Genomic DNA, 19,622 nt, shown 5'->3' with positions numbered 1-19,622 from the left:
GAGCAGGAGAGGGGCAGAGAGGGCGAGGCAAGCTGGTGAGTGCAGGCAGCAGAGAGCTGCCCCAGGGCTGCACAGACAGCACACTGATCAGCTCTGCACAAGCAGCCCCGCTGCCCTATTGCTCCTTGTGCAAACAGCGGTGCAAACAGGACGCAGCCCTGGGCACCTCGACACACAGAGCTCTCGGTGTCCCCAGTGCGAGACAATATAATGTCTCTTGGCAAGCTAATGCAATTAAGGAATCAAAAAAAATAACACTTCAAAATAAGCACTGCCATAAAGTGATGACTGTCCAAATTTTTTAGCTATTTATATCACAAAACCAAGACCCTAGGACATTTAAGAAGCAATATCATATAAGAAGAGACTAGTGAGTGTCTGAGTGCTGTGAGACTCTCAGATAGAGTCAACCTTGTCATACAATTTTCAGCTTTCAAAAGTGTTACCACATGGACATTTTAAGTTTTATCAAACCTGAAGAATAGGAGTGAGAAGACCACTTCAACTGATTTTAATCCCTACATCCTTTATTGAGATAGCGGGGATGAATGCAAACAAAGGATCTTGTTTCCTGAAGGGGGAAGGGTGGGAAAACAGCTCACCTTGCTGGGCCTGAAGTGGAATCTCCACCCGGGAGATAAGGGCAGACAGAAGGGGTTTCCTGTTAGGGACCAGAGCTGCTTTCAGTCATAGCCTGGAGCATGCTACACTTGTGTTTGTCAATGATCAATGTACTCGGGGCCCCTGAACAGGCTGTTGTGATGAAAAGAATGTAATACAGCTTCTATATTCGTGGCCATTTTGTCTTGGATTTCTGACACGCCCTCAGTGGGAGTAACAGGGTGTCAGACACGGCCACAGTGTGTCACACACGCCCATAATAACCTTTTTTAATAATAATAATTCCTTACATTTATATAATTTTTTTCTGGACACTCCACTCAAAGTGCTTTGCAGGTAATGGGGACTCCCCTCCACCACCACCAGTGTGCAGCCCCACCTGGATGAAGTGACGGCAGCCATAGTGCAACAGTACGCTCTCCACACACCAGCTCTCAGTGGGGAGGAGAGCAGAGTGATGGAGCCAGTTCAGAGAGGGGGATTATTAGGAAGCCATGACTGGTAAAGGCCAATGGGAAATTTGGCCAGGTCACCGGGGTAACACCCCTACTCTTTTCGAGAAACGCCCAGGGATTTTTAATGACCACAAAGAGTCAGGACCTCAGTCTTACGTCTCATGCGAAGAACGGCACCGTTTTATAGTATAGTGTCCCGGTCAGAACCATTGCCTGAAAGGTGCATCTTGATATTTCAGCAATGGCTGAAGAATTGAACATATATATTATTAAAACATTATTGCTAGGAGCTATAAGACAATACAAGTCGCTGGTCTAGGACACATTTCATTAAAGAAAAGACACCAGGCCCACACTGCCCAACCGTGTTACCTCTGTGAGGACATCATGGAAACCTGTAGCCCCTGCAGCGCCCCCTGGTGTCTTGGTTCCCATGCGCGCAGCCAACTGGTACATCAGGGGCAGGAACTTGTAGGACGGAATCTTCTTCACACCCTCCTGCAGTGCAAATGAAGCACACTCTTTCAATCAAGAGCGCTGCACAGTCAAACCAGCACGATCCCTGATGGAGCAGAGGTAAGGCTCGTGTTTCCACACGGTCTTTACCAATGCAGCCTTCTCTCTCACACACCGTGCACTGCTGCGTGTATCTTGCCAATCAGCTACTCTACAGCAACACCACCTCCCACTCTGACACTCCCTGTCGCTGGCCTGCAGAAATCCCTGCGGTTCTGCTTCCTTGTGGAAACTAAAAGGTCAGTCTGCCTCAGTCAGACAGAAACTGCGCATCTCTATTCTGCAGTGCTGCAGCTGCTCGCCCTCCTGTGAAAACAATTTTGTACGGTCAAGCACTAGGTGCAGAGGGACAAACATGTCATGCATGAGATCGACGCTCCTGCGTCAGCACACTGATGCCAATGTCCCCAGGCACATGGAAATTAAAACAACTATCGTCCAGCATCTGCCTTCAGGCCTTACAACCCATGAACAATATGTAACCAGAAGTGGAAAGAGAAACTTTGAGTGCTTTCCCCAGGAGGACAAACGCCTTTTCTTGCTCCTCCTCCCCGGGGAAGGAGGGGCCTACCTTCATCATGTCGCAGACCTCCTTGACATCGCAGTTCTCCAGCCACAGGGAGCACAGCCTGAACACCCACAGGTCGTGCTCCTCCCCCAGCTCCAGGCACTTGACGTAGTTCTGCACAGCCTTGCACAGGAAGCGCCGGCAGTCCGCCTGCAGGTTGGACAGGGCCTTCTCGTCCAGCTTCAGCTCCCGCTGGACCTTGACCGTGTACCTTGACACACAAGGAGAGCAGTCACACACTTTCTCCTCAGGCTCTGAATCTGCGCCCTGCTCTAGCTCAGCTCCAGAGACTAGCACACCCGGCTCTGAACCTGCAGCGCAGCTCCAGAGACTAGCACACCCGGCTCTGAAGCTGCAGCTCAGCTCCTGAGACTAGCACACCCGGCTCTGAACCTGCAGCGCAGCTCCAGAGACTAGCACACCCGGCTCTGAACCTGCAGCGCAGCTCCAGAGACTAGCACACCCGGCTCTGAAGCTGCAGCTCAGCTCCTGAAACTAGCACACCCGCCTCTGAACCTGCAGCGCAGCTCCAGAGACTAGCACACCCGGCTCTGAACCTGCAGCGCAGCTCCAGAGACTAGCACACCCGGCTCTGAACCTGCAGCGCAGCTCCAGAGACTAGCACACCCGGCTCTGAACCTGCAGCGCAGCTCCAGAGACTAGCACACCCGGCTCTAAACCTGCAGCGCAGCTCCAGAGACTAGCACACCCGGCTCTGAAGCTGCAGCCCAGCTCCAGAGACTAGCACACCCGGCTCTGAAGCTGCAGCCCAGCTCCAGAGACTAGCACACCCAGCACTGAACCTGCAGCTCACATCCAGAGACTAGCACACCCAGCTCTGAAGCTGCAGCCCAGCTCCAGAGACTAGCACACCCAGCACTGAACCTGCAGCTCACATCCAGAGACTAGTAGACCTGGATTTGCAATATAGACACTTTTGTAGACAACACTACAAGAGAAGCACTAGCATAGTACAAAAGAAGCTGCAACAGAAATTCAAGAAGACTTAAATAATATTCAAGACTGGAAAAACATTGGTTAGATGACATTTAATGCAGACGAGTGCCGAATGTCGCTTGCACGTAGCTAACACATGAACTACACAGATAACACATGAAAGACTGAGCTTGCCAGAAGCTACTAACGTAAAAGACTAAGGTGTCCAATTTGACAAATCAGTTTCAGCTTCTAGACAATATGAGCAATCAGTAAAAAGGGCAAACAAAGTCAGGATCTTTAGATGAATGAGTAAAATTTAAATTTGAATGAAATACATCCTCAGGTTTAATGTATTTGCCTACTCTTACAGACTAGAAGAGCTCAATCTTTTCAACATGGAAGACCTGATTCAGAATCCCCAAAGGCCCTGCAGATTCAACAGTGAAACACGAACACAGGACACAGGTGGAAATGAAGTGCAGGTGGATTTAAAACCGAGAACAGGAAGGGTTACTTCACACAAAGGGCTACGGAAATGTGGAACAGGCTCTATTCTGCTGTGTTGTTAATGCTGATACTATCACTTCTTTCACAAAACAGTAGCTGAAACCCTAAGATCAATTACATACTAAAAAAACAAACAGCCTTATCTTGTTTGCAAACTTTACGATATCATTACTTTCTTTAAACTGTATTTGCAAAACAGTCTAGTCACAACACCAACATGATAGTGATTTCTTAAAGAAAAACTCAACCCGCACGAGAATCCATGTTTCTTATGCACTTCAGTCCTCTAGAAGTGCGGCAGCTTGCTCTGTTGGCTCCTGAGCAGTGGCCAGTGATGCAGAGCCCACTGAATCAGTGGGCACTGATGTAGAGTCTTGTGAAGTAGAGCCCAATGAACCAGTGCCAGTGACGCAGTGCCCTGTGACACAGTGATACAGTGACGCAGTGCCCTGTGACACAGTGACGCAGTGCCCTGTGATGCAGTGCTGCAGTGACGCACTGATACAGTGATGCAGTGCTGCAGTGCTCTGTGACGCACTGATACAGTGACACAGTGCCCTGTGACACAGTGATACAGTGACGCAGTGCCCTGTGACACAGTGATACAGTGACGCAGTGCCCTGTGATGCAGTGACGCACTGATACAGTGACGCAGTGCTGCAGTGCTCTGTGACGCAGTGCTTCAGTGACGCAGTGCTGTGATCCAGTGCTTCAGTGACGCAGTGCTCTGTGATGTAGTGACACAGTGCTACAGTGACGCAGTGCTCTGTGACGCAGTGCTCTGTGACGCAGTGACACAGTGACGCAGTGCTCTGTGACACAGCGACACAGCGACACAGTGATGCAGTGCAGAGCACTGCCAGTCCATGTGCCCTGCTCACCTGTTGTTTGCGACTTTGTGCTCCTTCATCAAGTCCACCTCCTGCTTGGCCTTCTCCAGCAGGGCCTGCTTGTTCTCAAACTCCGACGACTTCATGTAATTGTCGATGCTCTGGTACTGTGCGTCCGAGAAGCGGGCCAGCGACAGGAAGGCCTGCATCTTCCCGCTCTGCAGCAGGGCGTCGGTGCCGCCCATGTGGTCCTCAATCACCTCCACTGCCTGCCAGATACACAGTGCATCCACACGATGACGACGACGGCAGCTGCTCTGACGCAGTGGCACGGCCAGGACTCGGTGTCACTGTGTCACAGGGCACTGCGTCAATGACAAACAAGGGACGAGACCGCTAGACTCCCAGTAAATGAAAGAAAGCATCACCCTCTCCAGGTAGTTCTCCAGGATGACACCAGGACTCTCGAGGCAGGATTCGGCCAGCCAGTTTCCACTCAGCCTCAGACACTCCGCGTACATGGGTGCCAGGCTGGGGTTGAAGTCCACCTGCCGCAGGGAGGGAACAGCAACACAAATGCTCAGGAGGCTCCAGGCACAGGAATCTACAAATCTACCCCACATTACAAATTACACTACATGATTAAAAGCAGGGCCTTCTAACCATCTGGACAACGTTTTAGAGAACCAAAGGCTACAAAAACATTTTTAAGAAGTCATTTGCTCTGAGTGCCATTATGCTTTTAAACTCTGACGTATGAGCCCGTACTGACAGCATAAATGGGTACGTCACACTTGAATCTGGTTTTCATTGTATCGATATTTCAACTGAACTGGGTCTTTGATGTCCTCGATATTACACTGTTTTTATTGTCTCAGCGATGCTAAAGGACAATTTCCACTGTATGTGAACAATAAAATAAGGGTCTGACTCTAATGACGCAGAAATGATATTTTTGCATTTCAGAGGTGTAGAAATTGATGAAATGCCCTGTGAGACAGGGCCAGGTGTGCTGCGCTCACCTCATCGCCCAGTGTCTTGATCAGCTGTCTCAGGATGCCCAGAGCCAAGCTCTGCTCCCGTTTTGCCCAGAACACCTGGGCCTCCTCCAGCTGCCACAGCGCCATGCCCGCCCTGGTGCTGCTGTGCTGCTTGATCCGCACCATGGCGCGCTCTGCCAGCTGCAGACACACACACAGCCCACAGGGGTCAGCACTCAGCACACCCTTCATTCAACACGGGCTGCTGTCCCGCACTGCCACCGTGCTCCACTGTCCGCTGACGTCTTCGGTCTTGGAGTTTCACAGAAATGGGCTGGATTTTTACTGTACTTCTGTGCACAACACAATCTAATTCAGAATCGGAGAAAGCAAAGGAACTTACACCTGAAGGCGTGCATGTCTTTTGTTCTCTTTACTTGCCCCTTCTACGCAGCACTGCCCATGTGAATTCAGTATTCCCGCTCTGGCCTTGGCTCAGAAAGCAGCAGGGATCGGAGCCCAGAACAGCGTACCTGTGTGTTCCCAGAAGCCCTGGCCAGTTTGGAGAGCTCCAGGAGCTGCGATGTGAGGGCACTGTGCAGAATCTCCTTCCGCTCGTTCTCCTTCTCCTGCTCCAGCAGGGTCTTGTGTACAGCTGTCCGCAGGGCCATGATGGGCTCCTGGAAGCTGAAGTCACTGTCCGCAAGGAGCTGGGAGTGTCGCTCCCAGTTCCTGAACACCGCTCCCAGCTCCTGAGCTGTCCCAAGGCTGCAGAGAGGAGAACACGCAGCCTGACTGCACCCCTGCCTGCAGCCATCGCTCACCTCGAAACAGAGGCAACGGCTTAAGGGCACAGACGCATGATGTACAACATATTTACTTTGCAGACTATCGTTTCATTACTAATTTTATTAAATATAAATAATTTAAGCAAAGAGCACAACAAACGAGAAGCTACAGTAGTTCTCCTGAAATGACTTCAGCCAGCAGGAATTTCACTTATCAACTCTTCCTTTCATAGGAACTATGACTTGCTTTCATAGGAACTGAGGTACACTCCATTCACTTTGGCAAAGTTTCATTCCTGGCAGACTTTTATATCTAATTAGTTGAATGATTGGACCTGATCGAATCACCTGGCGAGCACCTGCCCCACGCTCTCCAGCTCACTGATCCTCTGCAGGTTACACAGGGCGGGGTAGAGAGAGGACACTGCCTCCAGACTGCCCCGGCACAGCTCTCCCACCTCGGACTCCCTGCAAACACACCAGGACACCAGCAGGTGAGGAACAAGGACAGAAACAGGATTACAGACACAAAAGCCAAAGTCATAAAAATCAGGGACAAGGACAGAATTTCAAGTCAGTTTCTACCTGGCGTCTTTCAGGATTTGGCTGAAAGCAGAAAACTCTTTGTCCCTTAAAGCCTGCAGCGTGCAGTACACTGACTCATGGAAACCAGGGCCAGTCTTATCGTTCCTGAAATAGAGAAACACTTATAAAAGAGGCTCCTCTGCAGTCATCTACAGATCCTCAACATGCAAAGTTTCAGACCCCTGACCTGTGAAACAAAACGCACGCTGTCTACAGCTGGTCTAAGAGCAATGCAATCCGACTGCAGCGGGCTGTGTGTCACCCACCTCTCCGAAGGCACACAGTCCCACTGCGTGTTCCTCCAGGCTGCCTGGAAGCTCATCTCCTGCAGCTCTGCACTCGCCTCCATGCTCTCTCTGTCAAGCCCGCGCAGGAACGTCAGCATTGTGCTGCTCAGACCGCAGTTCTGCAGAGCCTGGGAGAGACAACAGCACACATCGCACACTGCACCCCACCGGCTCCTAACCATCGCAAGAACAGTAACATTTATTTCATGCAGGCAGCTGCGTCAGCATGCGTAGGCTGCAAAGGAACAAGTAGAGGTTTATTCCGTGCTGAAAAGAGAAGAAAGGAGACACAACGGGTGCCAGAGAACCGAGCACACCCAGCACACTGCGTTTCCTTTCTTCTCCTTTCAGCATGGAATAAACCTCTACTTGTTCCTTTACTTTTATTTCATTATGTTTTTCTTTTCTTACGGTTTGTTAGTTACAGCTGCTGGACATGACCATGCTTAGCAGGATGGATGTGCAGGAACAGGCTGAAAGCCTTGAGGAAGGACTGGATAATTGTCCCTGGGGAAGCACGCGGCGGCTAGGCAAACCCCATTACCTGGATTATTCCCACCTGCCGCGTCACCTCGGGCAGGTTAGCGTGCAGGTCGTAGGAGGCGAGAGCTTTGCCCCAGAGAGCTTCGTGTTCATAGGTCCTGATCCTGTAAATAACAGTTGTTTATTACATTTCCTAAAGGAACACACAAAAAAATATTTTACTTTCATACCCATGAAGCTGGCACCCCACACTAACCTAGACAGAGCTCCCCGCGGCAGGGAGGTGAACACACGGTGCTGCAGCGCGGGCGGTTACCTGGTGAGAAGATGGAGCATCCTCCCCCCTCCGCAGCCATACAGACTGTCCGGCTCCCCGATGCTTCTGTACACGTCAGTGAGGAGGTCCTGCAGGAGGCACCACAGTAAACCCTGGCCCGCTGTCTGCGGTGCGAACCGAGCTGGGCTAGTCCCACGCCTGTCCCTGCCTCTCACCTGCAGGCTAACGCCGGATTCCTCCCGGCTCTTCTCACTCAGGCTGGCGATGGTACAGCTCTGGCTGGGCTCTTCAAACTGGATTCTCCGAGCAGCCCCCGACACAGCCCTGCCAGGAGAGGCGAGCGCCAGGAATAAGAGCCAGCGGACAGGAAGGGCTGTTCCTCCGCCTCGGTCACCAGCCAAGAAGACAAAAATCCACAGGTACTAAAACAATTTAGCGATCAGCTGAAGTTCAGGTTCGGTGTGTGTAAATGCTGCACTTGCTCTTCTCAGTGGTGTTATCATTTAACGAGATTAAAGAGAAAAACCACAACCATTTGTCAGGCGGTTTCTGCCTGCACTGTACCTGCTGCTCTCCTCCCTGTCCGACTGGATCTTGTCCACGTAGATCTCGGCGTACAGCAGGGCGGTGAAGGGGGCAGAGCAGCACTGGGCGGCCTGGGCCAGCATCACGTAGTCCAGCTCCAGCCAGAAGTTCGAGTCACGCACAGTCCCATAGGAGGGGCCGCTGCCACGCAAGACGAACCTCGTTAGGAGAGGATGCCCGACGCGTACGGGAAAAAGAAATCTGAACGATCAGCTACTTCACGAACCCCTCTCTCTCGACAGGCCTCTTCTGCCGCCTCAGGTAATCGATGACGGCGAGCATGGTCCGCAAAGACAGCTTATCCACGAGCCCTGGGCTTGGGCTCTCCGTCTCTGTCGGCAACACGGATTCAACCCGTTAGGTTGGAACCTCTACGCCAAACAACCATTTAGAGACCATCATTTACAGGCTTCGGTTATACCCGGAGAATCCGGACCTGCGGAAATGAACGAGTCTGGCACACTGGAATGATGTGCCAGTAAATGGCTATAACTGAAAACCGAATATACGTGTTCAGATGACGCGGCCATTCTGCTCGTCTCTCTGTTCTGTGTGGAGGCTCGTCCACAGCCGCACGATGCTCACCGGAGTCGCTGGGTGCCGGCGTGGTGGACCTGCTGGACACGGCCGCGGCCGAGAAGGAGGCGAAGAAGGCCTGGACGTGTCCGGACAGCAGGCCCCTCCAGGAGCCGTCGGAGTCATGCAGCAGGATGTCGTGGATGAAGAGGGGCAGGACCAGCTGGCAGAAATCCGTCTTCACCTGGGACGGCACAGACAGCAATCACAAGGTCCCAAGTGAGCAGTGTCTTCACTCCTCTGTTGATTTACTATTAGGACTAACTTTGAGAATTTGACTTTTTATAGACCCAACTATAGAGTTGGGTGTTTGAATGAAACAGTTCGAGTGAAATACAACAAGGTCTCACCCTGCTCTGCTTTAAAACAACCACTAATGTCTGCTCCAGACTTGTAACTAAAATCAAATATCACTCCATTTTTTATTCAAGACCGTTAATTATATATTGTTTTTGATTTAAAATGTGAAAAGGTCAGTATAAGGTATTCTTGTTCAGCGGCACAATGTTTTTCTTCATGTGTGTGCTTGAAGGTAACCCGGGGCATGCTCGAGAGAGGAGTGACCCCCCACCTGACACAGGGGTCCCGTGAGCAGCAGCACCTCGCTCCTCACGCCCCCGCTGTCCAGCAGCGCCGTGCACAGCGTCCTCAGCCAGTCGTCATGGTGACGGCGCCCCGGGACCCACAGCTCGGCGCTGTCCAGCTCCTCGCCCGACCCGGCCCTGCGTTCCACCTCTAGGAACTGCGCGGGACACAGAGCCACACCAGCCCGGCCCGTTAGACACGGAGCAATACTGCACGCATCCCGCATGCTGCAGGACCTGACCAGCGTTCATTCTGAATTCACAAACACATGCTGTACCAGGAATAACTGAAAGCTGGGAATAACCATATCAGAAATGGTCGCTGTGCCACGTGTGGAAATACTTCTTATAGTTCGAATGCAAAAGCTTCTAAACACTCTTTCACTGCAGTAACAGAAAGTGGTCAGAGCTCTTATTATAAACTATAAAACATTCCTGAAAAAATGCTTGGATTTGGAGCACCATGGGGGATACAGCTTGTGTGTCTTCTTTGCTGTTCTCTGGCAAATAGCCTTTCGGTAACAAATTAAACTCATTTCAAACCTTCGCTGAACTGCGCTGTGACGACGCAGTACGAGCGAAGCCCTGGCAGTGCCAGTGTTAAGAGGGCAGCTTTGTCACCACAGCCCTTCTCCAGTCCCTCTGGGACCCGAGCGCAGCCACTGCTTACCTTCTTTTTCGGTGGCCTGAAAGGATGGAGGTAGACAAGCAGGGGGTCGTTGCTGTTTCGGTGCTCCTCCCAGAACCGGGCCCCGGACTGAGTGGCTAACATGTTCTTCAGGCACAAGGCGGCCGCAGACCGCACCTCGATCCTGCGCAGACGGGCGCTGTCAGAACTCCCTCCCTCATGTTTTCATCCCAACAACAGCAAAACAGACTCTTGTACAAGGCTTTCCACACTAACGTGCCTTCTCTTTTTAACACCATCAAGAGCCTTTCAGTACAACAACATGAACACACAGTTCTAATATACGGATTATCTGTAATATTATACTAATTTCATATATTGGAGCGGAGCAAGCTACTATCACTTTCTGGTCCCTACAAAGATCTGCATGATCAGAATATCATCAATTTCCTAAGAAACATAAAAATAAATTTGGCAGCGGTGTTGAACATGCGTGTTCTCTGTCCAAGTGCAGCTTATGGAGTGGATGTCCCAGATTCAGAGCAATCGTAAATAAAATTTTTGGTTTCAACGCCACAGGCAATAACTAACAGGAAAACAACAGCCTCCACAAACGTGCAGCTAAAAGCGGTCATTGTCTTAGAGCAGAACATCACCTTTGGTCAGTCAGTGCGCTGTTGGCAGTGTTGAAAATGATGAAGATCCACTGGAGCTCTTTGTCTGGGAAGAGCTCCTGGGCTCGGCTGCGGAGCGTGTCCTTGTGGAGCAGGGAGATGGTGGAGAAGTTCACAGGGCCCAGCTCTCCCAGGCAGGCTCCGGCAGCCTCTGTGCAGAAGGAACACCAACAGGCTTGTGAGCTGCAGAGCAAGACCCTGTCCGTCTTCTGGAAGAAGTCAGAGGCTGCTCCTACCTAAAACATGGTTCCCTCCGGAATGGCTCATGGCCAGCTTGCACAGCTGAAGCAGGCTCATGACCAGCTTCGCCAAAACGCTGTTCGCCGGGTTGTCTGGAACACAGAAAGAGGGATGACGCTGAGTTTGAGAATCATGCACTGCTGAGTCCCTGTCCCTCCAGATCAGAGGTCCCAACCCTGGTCCTGGAGAGCCTTCATCCAGCAGGTTCCGTCAGTCGCCATTAAATCACCAATTCCTAATGACAAGGAACAATTCTTTTCTAACCAAGAAGAGGTGATTTCTTAAATTAAACAATTTAGAGATCATTTATTAGCAACATCTAAGAATAGTTCAGCCCCCAAGGACCAGAGATCTCTTAACCGTGCAGATAATTTGCCTGAATTATCAGTAGGTGTTGCCAATCTTTAAAAACACGCTGCCCATACGACTAGCCGGATTGGGGCTGCCCGGGACCCCAGATTTACAGTGCATTACCTTGGCACTCCTTCAGGAGTGCTGCCAGCTGCTCTTTACGCCTCTGAAACTGCCTCGTCAAGTCCTTCAGCCCCTCGAGCCTCGTCAGAGGAAGAGAGTCACACGGCGACACCGAGAGAAAATGATCTATCTCCTGCAAGAGGCACAGGCAGCACAGTCAAACAGAAGCACACATCGCACAGAGCACAAGACAGGTCGATACTGTCCATAAATGTACAAAACACACAAGCAGAACATGACAATCACATAAAGTCACACGAACTACATGAAATCGCAACAGCAGTATGGGATACGTAAATAAATAGGTGGTGGGGGAAATACATTTACACACATTCAGTGAGCAGTTTTATTGCAGAGGGGACAAAGGACTTCTTATACATGTTTTTATGTGAGTTTGGTACCCTATACCGTCTCCCTGATGGGAGTACTGTGAATTGAGAATGGAGTGGGTGTGTGGAATCAGTTGTGATGTTCCTTGCTAATCTGATAACTGTATCATGGTATAAGTCGCTAAGCTGGTGCTGCTGTTCCCCCAATTATTTTTCCTGCCATTTTCACAATCCTGGACAGTTTGGTTTTGCTTTTCCAACCCCAGGTTTCCATACCGAACTGTCATATTAAAACGCACTGTGGAATTAAATTGAAAGCACATTAAAAGCACATTGATCTGCTTCTGCCTAATGATACAATAGGAGGGGAGAGAACACTGCACTGCAGCTCCTGCGGCACCTCTCTCAGGGTGAAGGCTCCCCGGCTGTACTTGAGCTGCTGCTGCACCGCCCTCAGCTCTCGGAAGGCAGGCCTGTCTGGAAAGGGCTCCAGCAGTGGGATCGCTCTCCGCAGGTGCTCGTTGTCCTGATTTGTCACCACGAGGAACTCCAGCAGATTCAGAACCTGCTGGATCGAAGATGCAGGCGCAGAATGAGAAGCACGACCACCGGTTAACAAATTACAGTGCTGTGCCAGAGCATCGACTGGAATTCCGAGGAGATGTTTGGGGCGACAACCTGAACACCTCAGATTGGCACAAAGAGAAGACCGCGGCGACAGCCCCCTCCCTCAGCTCCTCACCTGCTGGCTGACTGTGGGCTGGCTGGCGACCAGCGTGGTGAGAGTCCCCACGATGACCTGCAGGTGGCTCTCCAGAGCATCGCCGCAGAACTGCACCGCCGTCTGGCACACGGCACCCAGCAGGTCACAGCACAGAGAGAAGCTGCGGGTCGTCACCTCGTCCAGCTGGGCAGGCCTGTGTCCAGGCGAGGACATGCAGAGAGACACACAGGGCATTGTCCATTTGCAAACCCCGAGGGGAAACTAAAGGGTTAGTGTGATAATATCACAGTGCTTGTTTGGTTTGAGAACGTTCTTGACAAGCACAATGTATTTTTTTAATTAACTATCTTTTGGAAGAGGTATAGGTTTGCCCATACAGAGTGGCCATCCTACAGCGTGTCGCACTATTAGCACACTGTGGCTGCTGTAAAGGGCCCATTCCACATGAAATCAATAAAAAACCACCCGGCCTTGACCAACCGCTTTTAACAAAAAGATTCCAGAACTACTTGCCCCTGGAGAAATAGTCAGACTGACTGCTGGACCTGCATGGCCAACCATCCAGGACACAGACATCCCCGTCCTCACCACAGATACGCACAGGAGCTGATTAACAGGGTTGCCAAACACATTTACATAATCAGTGTTAAAAATCAGTTCTGAAAATTAGGACACCTTTTGACCTATTTTTTCATTCTTACGTGATGTAGCTTAGACCCTTCGCAGTCCAACCATTTCCCCCAAGAGCGAATTCTTGTGGAAATTTCTGTTAGGATCTGAAGGAGTGAAGTCGACAGGCGGCTGGTTTCATGCGGAATGACCCCACCGCCTGCTCTTCTCTGCCCACGTGCCCGCTGCAGCCAGGCAGGTCCTGACCCCTGACCCCTGACCTGCGGCCGAGGAAGTGGATAAGCGTGTAGATGACGTCTCTCAGCACGAAGGCCCAGGCGCCACCCAGCCCGTCCTTCACTTCCTGCAGCAGCATCTTCACGAACAGCCAGTACATCAGCAGGATCCGGTGTTTCTCGTAGGCGTTGCTCGTGTCTGACGCCTTCTTGCAAATAGCCAGGAGGATCTTCTGGATCGAAATCTGCAAAAAAAGAGCAGGGAGTGTGCCCACTGCCAATAACACCTGACTGAATCTAAAACAAAATGACTAACTTTATTTACCCTAGGTCATTCTCATAATTACAGTTCCAGTTTGACACTGTGAGACACTCAACAGTATGACACGAAAACTCAGAGAGTAATATTTCACAACCAGCACTGGGGGAGAAACTCACGGGATTCTTGGACAGTATTGTCACCAGAGTCTTGTGGGTGCTGCTGTGGCACCTGCTGAGGTAGTCCAGCGTGGCTTTTATCACATATGAACTGAAGTAGGGGGGGTTAGGAGCAGGATCCAGTTCCCTTAACAAAACACAAAGATTAAACACAAACACGAGAAGCTTCTGCAAAGCATCTGAACAAAATACTGCCATTCATCAAACACCTTTCATTCCCTAGGCCTGTTTTCCATATGATCTCTTATGTTTATATTACACTGTACTTGAAGAACCTAGAAAAACACACGTCTCCATTAAAGGAAAGACTCCAACAACACTGTCCTAATTAACATCTGCAATGAGAAGCTTGTATTTACCCAATAAACCTGCTCAGCTCTCCCCTCTCTCCGGCCTCTTCGCTGCCGTTCTCATACAGCGTCATCAGCAGCTCCACCACGATCTCCGACAGGTTGCTGTGGATCAAGCTGTCAATTCTCTGCAGGACACAGACAGGGTCATGTGCAGCAGCAGCGCGGAACAGGAAGTGCACGTCATATGACCTGCCCCCGGCCCCACCTGCTTTCCCAGGCAGTCGCTGCCCTTCAGCAGCTCGTACACCCTGGAGGCCTTCTCCCTCTGCTGTGCCGTGTGAGCGCCCTGCCCCGGCAGCGCGAAGAAGGGCAGGATGTTCACCATGATCTTGGGGAAGCAGTCGGCCAGCAGCTCCTTCCAGTCCTTCTCGATCTGCCTTCCGATGGCCTTCACCTGGTCAAACTCATCCAGGAAGACCAGGTGTGGGACGAGGACGTGATAGCATGAGCTGAATTGCAGCAATGCAGGGGTTAATAACGACAATTCATTTGTAGATTTTCTATGTGCACAAGTTTAAAAAATAAAACTTTACAAAATCAGGTTCATATTCTACAGAAATTGATTCTTCATGTATTCCTCATATGGAAGAGCTGGAACTGTGAGTGCTGATCTAGCCAGGGTAACTAAGAGTGCTGTAAGGGAAATGACAATACTCAACAGCTAGTGATGGCAGGTGCCCTGTTCTAACTCTGTGTCAGATTTTACTGCAGGTCCATGTCCAGAACACAACAGCGACTTCAAGCAGGGTTTCCCATGTGACCCTGCAAGGGTTCACAATGCTTCTTCCAGTCCCGTTTCAAAGACTCTGACTCATGAGACTCAAGAGAGCCCGGGAGCTGTCTGGTGATCGGCGCATCATTGCAATACGGGTCTCAACACGCACCACAGAGCAAGCAGACATCCGGTCTCTTCCAGACCTGGCACACACAACCTTCCCCACTAATGCCAGGTTAATAGATACCGTTGCATTTTAGGTATTAAGCAATTTGCCCTCGATGAATTACAGCCAGATATGACAAATCCACTTTTAAACTGTCAGCATTCAGCTACAGCTCAGGCTGGCGCACGCAGTCCCTGTGCTCCAGGGAGCCTTCACTCTGAAGGAGGGGGTGAGGTGGCAGAGTGCAGGTACCTGTAGAAGTCCTGCAGGGAGGAGCAGTTCAGCAGCACGTAGGGGAAGGCGGGCAGGCTGTACTCCGTCCTCTCTTGCCCAAGCCACTCGACGATGAGATAGTGCAAATGCGAACTCACAAAGCTCTCAGTGCTCCGGCAGCTCACCGTCTTCGACACAGCTTCCAGGACCTACAAAGCCATACGGATCAGATATCCACCAGATTTTTAATTCAACATATTAAACTTACGGATTACAAATTTGTCTGGAGAGAGTGATATTCAGTATTGGACTGTCCTAGTGTCCAATGAGTTAGTGTTCTTAGTGTTCTTCTCTAGCTGTTGTGAAATCTACAGATACAGGATTTATTTTGGTTTAGACACACTCAACAAGGATCTGGAGGGTCAGAAAACAGGGAGGTAAAGCACCAAACATTTCTACAACATTGAGTTTTCTAACAAAACACACAAATCACTCCAGAGGAAAAAAAGCTGTGGTGCCAGGTGTCAATGTGCATGTTTTTCCGACTGTCCAGTGCTAAGATCTCACCTTTTTAATGAGCTGCGCCTCGACTGCATTCTCCTTGTGAGACTGGAAAAGTGCAAACAGGGCCTGCTTCTCACAGACAGGACTGCAGCACATGACCACAGAGATGGTCTTCAGCAGGGTGGCTTTGTGGTTCAATTTGCCATCCTGGACCTCTTCAGACACACAGTCTCTCTGGAACACACACACAGGAGACTGCAGACAAGAAACAGGGCTGCACAAGAACTACTCTTCTGTGGGTTACAAGAAATCTGTCTGTCTTATTAAGAGAGACCTCTCCCGACAGCCTATTTCTCCAGGATCTGCTACAGGAGGCTAATGTAAGAGGATCCCCCACTATGAAACAAACTCTCACCGCCTCCCAAGAAGACACACAAAGAAGACCAATACAATATGAAATGCATATTGGTAGGCATTAGCTATAATTCAAAACCCCACCTGAATTTTAATTCCCTCTTGTGCTTTTAGATACACATTTTCAAAGGCACTCTGCTGGACTTTCAAAGGAAGCATTCTTCTCTTGCCATGACTGTGCCTCTCAGTCTCCTGAAACAGTCTAAAAAAGGAAGAAGACGTCAATTTTGTTGATATTTCAGTCTCAGGTCAGTAAGATTTTGTAGCTTCAAATGAAATCCTGCCGCATGCCAGTCTGACTGGACTGAGTAACAGCTCCGGCCTCCTGCAGTACAGACCTGTCCAACGACATGGCCGCCAGCATGCGCACGTGGTGGTGGGCATCGGCCAGGTAGAGAGGAAGGGCGGCGGCCACAGACAGCTCCTCCTCCTCCATTGAAAGGACCGCCCACTGGCAGCGGGGGTCTGCCTGCCCATAATGAACAATGATGGCAAATCAGAGGGGGCAGAGATCGAGACAGAGGGGGGCAGACACCCCACCAGAGCTGCTTTACTGTTTGTATCCCTTCATCAAGAAGCACAAGGCATGATTAATAATGAACTCTACTCGTTGCACTTAATCTTTATGAAACCCAGTTTCTATGTTTCTGAAAAAACATTCTGCCAAACTGCAATTTGTTAATCTGCTCTGAAGTAAAAGTGTTTCACCTTCTGGTTACAAAACTGAACATAAAAGCAAAGCCTCTCAAGATCTTCTATTTCCTCTTGAGAGTAATGGATCACTGGAAAAAGAAAAACTTTTTTGCTCTTCCGCTCCTGCAGGATAACCAGTAAAGCCCCAGTCCAGATGCGTGACCTGCTACAGAATGAAAGCTCCACTCCAGACTCACCTCCAGCAAGGCAACCAGGCACTTCACCACCGCAGCCCTCACCGACGCTGTGCACCTTCCAGCCTTTCCAAGGAAGCTGAAAGGACACCGCTTTCATTAACTGTGCCGTCGTCAGTAACCTCGGCCCACACAGCACCACAACACGCATAACGGCCCAATTTACTGACCAGCGCCTTTCAAGTCTCGCAACCGCAGGCACAAGACACACTCACACTACTCGCTTGAAGTCCAGTCCCCAGGTAAACAGACTTCTGAATGAATCATGACACAAGCGTGCATTATAGGGCCTAGTAAACAGACAGGTCTTAGAGCCCACAGGCTCTCCAGACACGCTGCTGCACATGAGAGCCTCTGTGGCCAACCTCACATCAAGCACTGCGAAACGCACAAAGACACTTGCCAGAAACCCGAGACCACTCGGAGCACAGCGCCCTGTGCCTCGGCCTGCTCGTCGGCCTGCGTCCCGGCCCGGCTCAGGCTCCGGATGGTGGGCAGGAGGCTGAGCAGGATGGCGGTGCAGACCTCCTGGTCCCGGCGGTAGAGAGAGCACAGGTCCCTGCCGAGCACAGCGAAGATCAGCTCCAGAGCCTCTCTACCAGCACATTCTAGCTGCTGTCACTGTTCTGGCTTCTCGACGCAATAACCTACTGCAGGGCTCCTCCTCTCACACTTGAGCCAGAGCCCTGCTGGCAAGAAGAGACTCGTGGTCCTCACCTCAGGGGCCTCAGGAGGGAGCTGAAGTCCTCGGCGCTCAGAGACGTGTCCTCTGCTGGAAGCTCTCTCAGCAGCGTCAGGTACTGACAAACCAAGACAAAACCCCCTCTTATACACAGAGCACTTCACCACAGAAAGTCAAACATCACCGAATAAGGCCAGGCTGCCCTGTCATTCTCATTTCTGCATTCAGGTGGGATCATTCCTTTGTGAAATTTGAATTTTTCCAACAGCTTTTTTAAGAACGACTGACCGCTCCTGGACTGTGAAGGAACAGGTAAAGGCTCGTTCCACAGCCACAGCCGTCAGCACAGGAATGACACCTGAAAAAGCCACACAGCCGAAACGCTGCGATTCTCTTCCTCACCCTTCAGCGCAGAATGAGGCTGTATCTGCTCCCCTGCCCTCTCTCCGCGGCCGCGCAGCTCACCGTGCTCAGGTGCAGAGGCTTGGCGAAGTCCATCGCCTCCAGGTGCAGCAGCAGCTTCCTCCTGACGTCGGCCGGCCGGAAGGAAAGCCCGGGAAAGGCCTCGGAGGAGGCGCACAGGCACAGGAGCTGCAGGGCAGCCTGGGACGCAAGATCCTGCTTGGTCAGGTGTTCCTCCGCCAGCGCACTCTTCGCACCTGCCGGGACGAATCGCAGAGCCTCTTTACTGCTCGCGCCTGCTGCACGCTCGCGACTCGCCACCATCCCAGCATGCCTGGCCCTGCTGGTGCGGCAGCCTGCCGGCCTGGGCCGTACCTGTGCCGTACTGCGCGTCGCTGCTGTTGCTGCCGGCCCCGGCGTCCGTGCCGCCGCTGGTCTGTGCCTCGCTGGCGTCGTCAAACAGGTCGATCTCCGCCGGGCCGCCCGGCTCGCCAGCCGCGTGCTCCGCCTCGCACGCCACGCTGCCTCGCTGCCCCGGGATCGTCAGCTGCGGTTCAGGAACCCATGAGAACCGCGCGGGGACCGCTACCGCACGTCTTCACGACAACATACTGAACATCACCTGAACGTGCCTAGGGAGTCTGAAGCATATTCCCACAGTGGACCAAGCAGATGTTCTGTACAATCTTTATTTCCCCAAGGCTCTGACAGTGCTGGATCTGTGCAGATCTGTTTTACCAGATATGTCAACTGAGAACAATTTCTCATTTACAGTGAGGACCTGGAGACCCACTGCTCAAGGGTACTAAAGCAACAGTGACCCGCAGGAATTCAAACTCATTGATTTGAATGGCCCTTTGGTCTCGGCTCTTCAGTATCAAATAGACACAGAATACACATAGTACACACACTGTGTACTCAGGGACTAAACTGAGTGTTAGCAGACACATTTGTTATCGGTGTGACATTTGATGCAAAAGAAAGTGAGTAAATATCTTATTTACATATGAATGGAGCAGCACATCAGTGACAATTCAGCATCCACATGGTGTCCCAGAACAAGCGTACTTGAGCTCACCAGCACTTTATAGACCTCTGCCAGTTCATTCAGCAGCCTGGATGGCAGAATCCTCAGGAAAAGGCGCCATGAAATCAGGCTCAAACTGTCCTGCAAAAGCAAAAAATCCAAGAGTCTCGTTTCCAGCATACAATTCAACTCCGCCCTTTTGCTTTGTTAAATTAATCAATCAAGAAACATCAATTATACTTGTGAACTCCACAAATAAGACTGTAATATAAAATAACCTATTAATTAACTGTTACATATTAATTACATACTAATAACCTGGTAAT

At 50.9% G+C, this 19,622-nt stretch overlaps 1 protein-coding gene across 4 annotated transcripts in view; it reads right to left on the bottom strand.

Annotated features, from left to right (window-relative positions):
- The window catches only part of atm (ATM serine/threonine kinase), a 36,242-nt gene that overhangs the window by 8,197 nt on the left and 8,423 nt on the right, over positions 1 to 19,622 (bottom strand). For 3 of the 4 annotated variants that reach the window (XM_088920593.1, XM_088920594.1, XM_088920596.1), the window contains exons 16-51: positions 19,348 to 19,437; positions 18,645 to 18,816; positions 18,333 to 18,526; positions 17,903 to 17,985; positions 17,589 to 17,744; positions 17,189 to 17,264; positions 16,637 to 16,767; positions 16,383 to 16,500; positions 15,948 to 16,118; positions 15,420 to 15,589; positions 14,492 to 14,735; positions 14,293 to 14,411; positions 13,934 to 14,060; positions 13,541 to 13,740; positions 12,669 to 12,843; positions 12,327 to 12,494; positions 11,598 to 11,730; positions 11,120 to 11,215; positions 10,866 to 11,034; positions 10,252 to 10,393; positions 9,569 to 9,739; positions 9,007 to 9,181; positions 8,648 to 8,753; positions 8,401 to 8,562; positions 8,052 to 8,160; positions 7,876 to 7,964; positions 7,621 to 7,723; positions 7,056 to 7,204; positions 6,790 to 6,894; positions 6,553 to 6,672; positions 5,950 to 6,184; positions 5,459 to 5,617; positions 4,865 to 4,984; positions 4,488 to 4,705; positions 2,164 to 2,371; positions 1,449 to 1,574 (exon numbers count right to left, since the gene is read on the bottom strand). In XM_088920593.1, the coding sequence (XP_088776719.1) occupies positions 1,449 to 1,574; positions 2,164 to 2,371; positions 4,488 to 4,705; positions 4,865 to 4,984; positions 5,459 to 5,617; positions 5,950 to 6,184; positions 6,553 to 6,672; positions 6,790 to 6,894; positions 7,056 to 7,204; positions 7,621 to 7,723; positions 7,876 to 7,964; positions 8,052 to 8,160; positions 8,401 to 8,562; positions 8,648 to 8,753; positions 9,007 to 9,181; positions 9,569 to 9,739; positions 10,252 to 10,393; positions 10,866 to 11,034; positions 11,120 to 11,215; positions 11,598 to 11,730; positions 12,327 to 12,494; positions 12,669 to 12,843; positions 13,541 to 13,740; positions 13,934 to 14,060; positions 14,293 to 14,411; positions 14,492 to 14,735; positions 15,420 to 15,589; positions 15,948 to 16,118; positions 16,383 to 16,500; positions 16,637 to 16,767; positions 17,189 to 17,264; positions 17,589 to 17,744; positions 17,903 to 17,985; positions 18,333 to 18,526; positions 18,645 to 18,816; positions 19,348 to 19,437 (5,289 nt within the window). The remainder of the gene's footprint in view (positions 1 to 1,448; positions 1,575 to 2,163; positions 2,372 to 4,487; positions 4,706 to 4,864; positions 4,985 to 5,458; positions 5,618 to 5,949; positions 6,185 to 6,552; positions 6,673 to 6,789; positions 6,895 to 7,055; positions 7,205 to 7,620; positions 7,724 to 7,875; positions 7,965 to 8,051; positions 8,161 to 8,400; positions 8,563 to 8,647; positions 8,754 to 9,006; positions 9,182 to 9,568; positions 9,740 to 10,251; positions 10,394 to 10,865; positions 11,035 to 11,119; positions 11,216 to 11,597; positions 11,731 to 12,326; positions 12,495 to 12,668; positions 12,844 to 13,540; positions 13,741 to 13,933; positions 14,061 to 14,292; positions 14,412 to 14,491; positions 14,736 to 15,419; positions 15,590 to 15,947; positions 16,119 to 16,382; positions 16,501 to 16,636; positions 16,768 to 17,188; positions 17,265 to 17,588; positions 17,745 to 17,902; positions 17,986 to 18,332; positions 18,527 to 18,644; positions 18,817 to 19,347; positions 19,438 to 19,622) is intronic. The other variant, XM_088920595.1, reaches the window with a different exon arrangement.

Source organism: Atractosteus spatula, chromosome 7, assembly GCF_055471065.1.
Source record: "Atractosteus spatula isolate fAtrSpa1 chromosome 7, fAtrSpa1.hap1, whole genome shotgun sequence".
NCBI classification, from domain to species: Eukaryota; Metazoa; Chordata; class Actinopteri; order Semionotiformes; family Lepisosteidae; genus Atractosteus; species Atractosteus spatula.
This window is presented reverse-complemented; position numbering and strand designations above follow the sequence as displayed.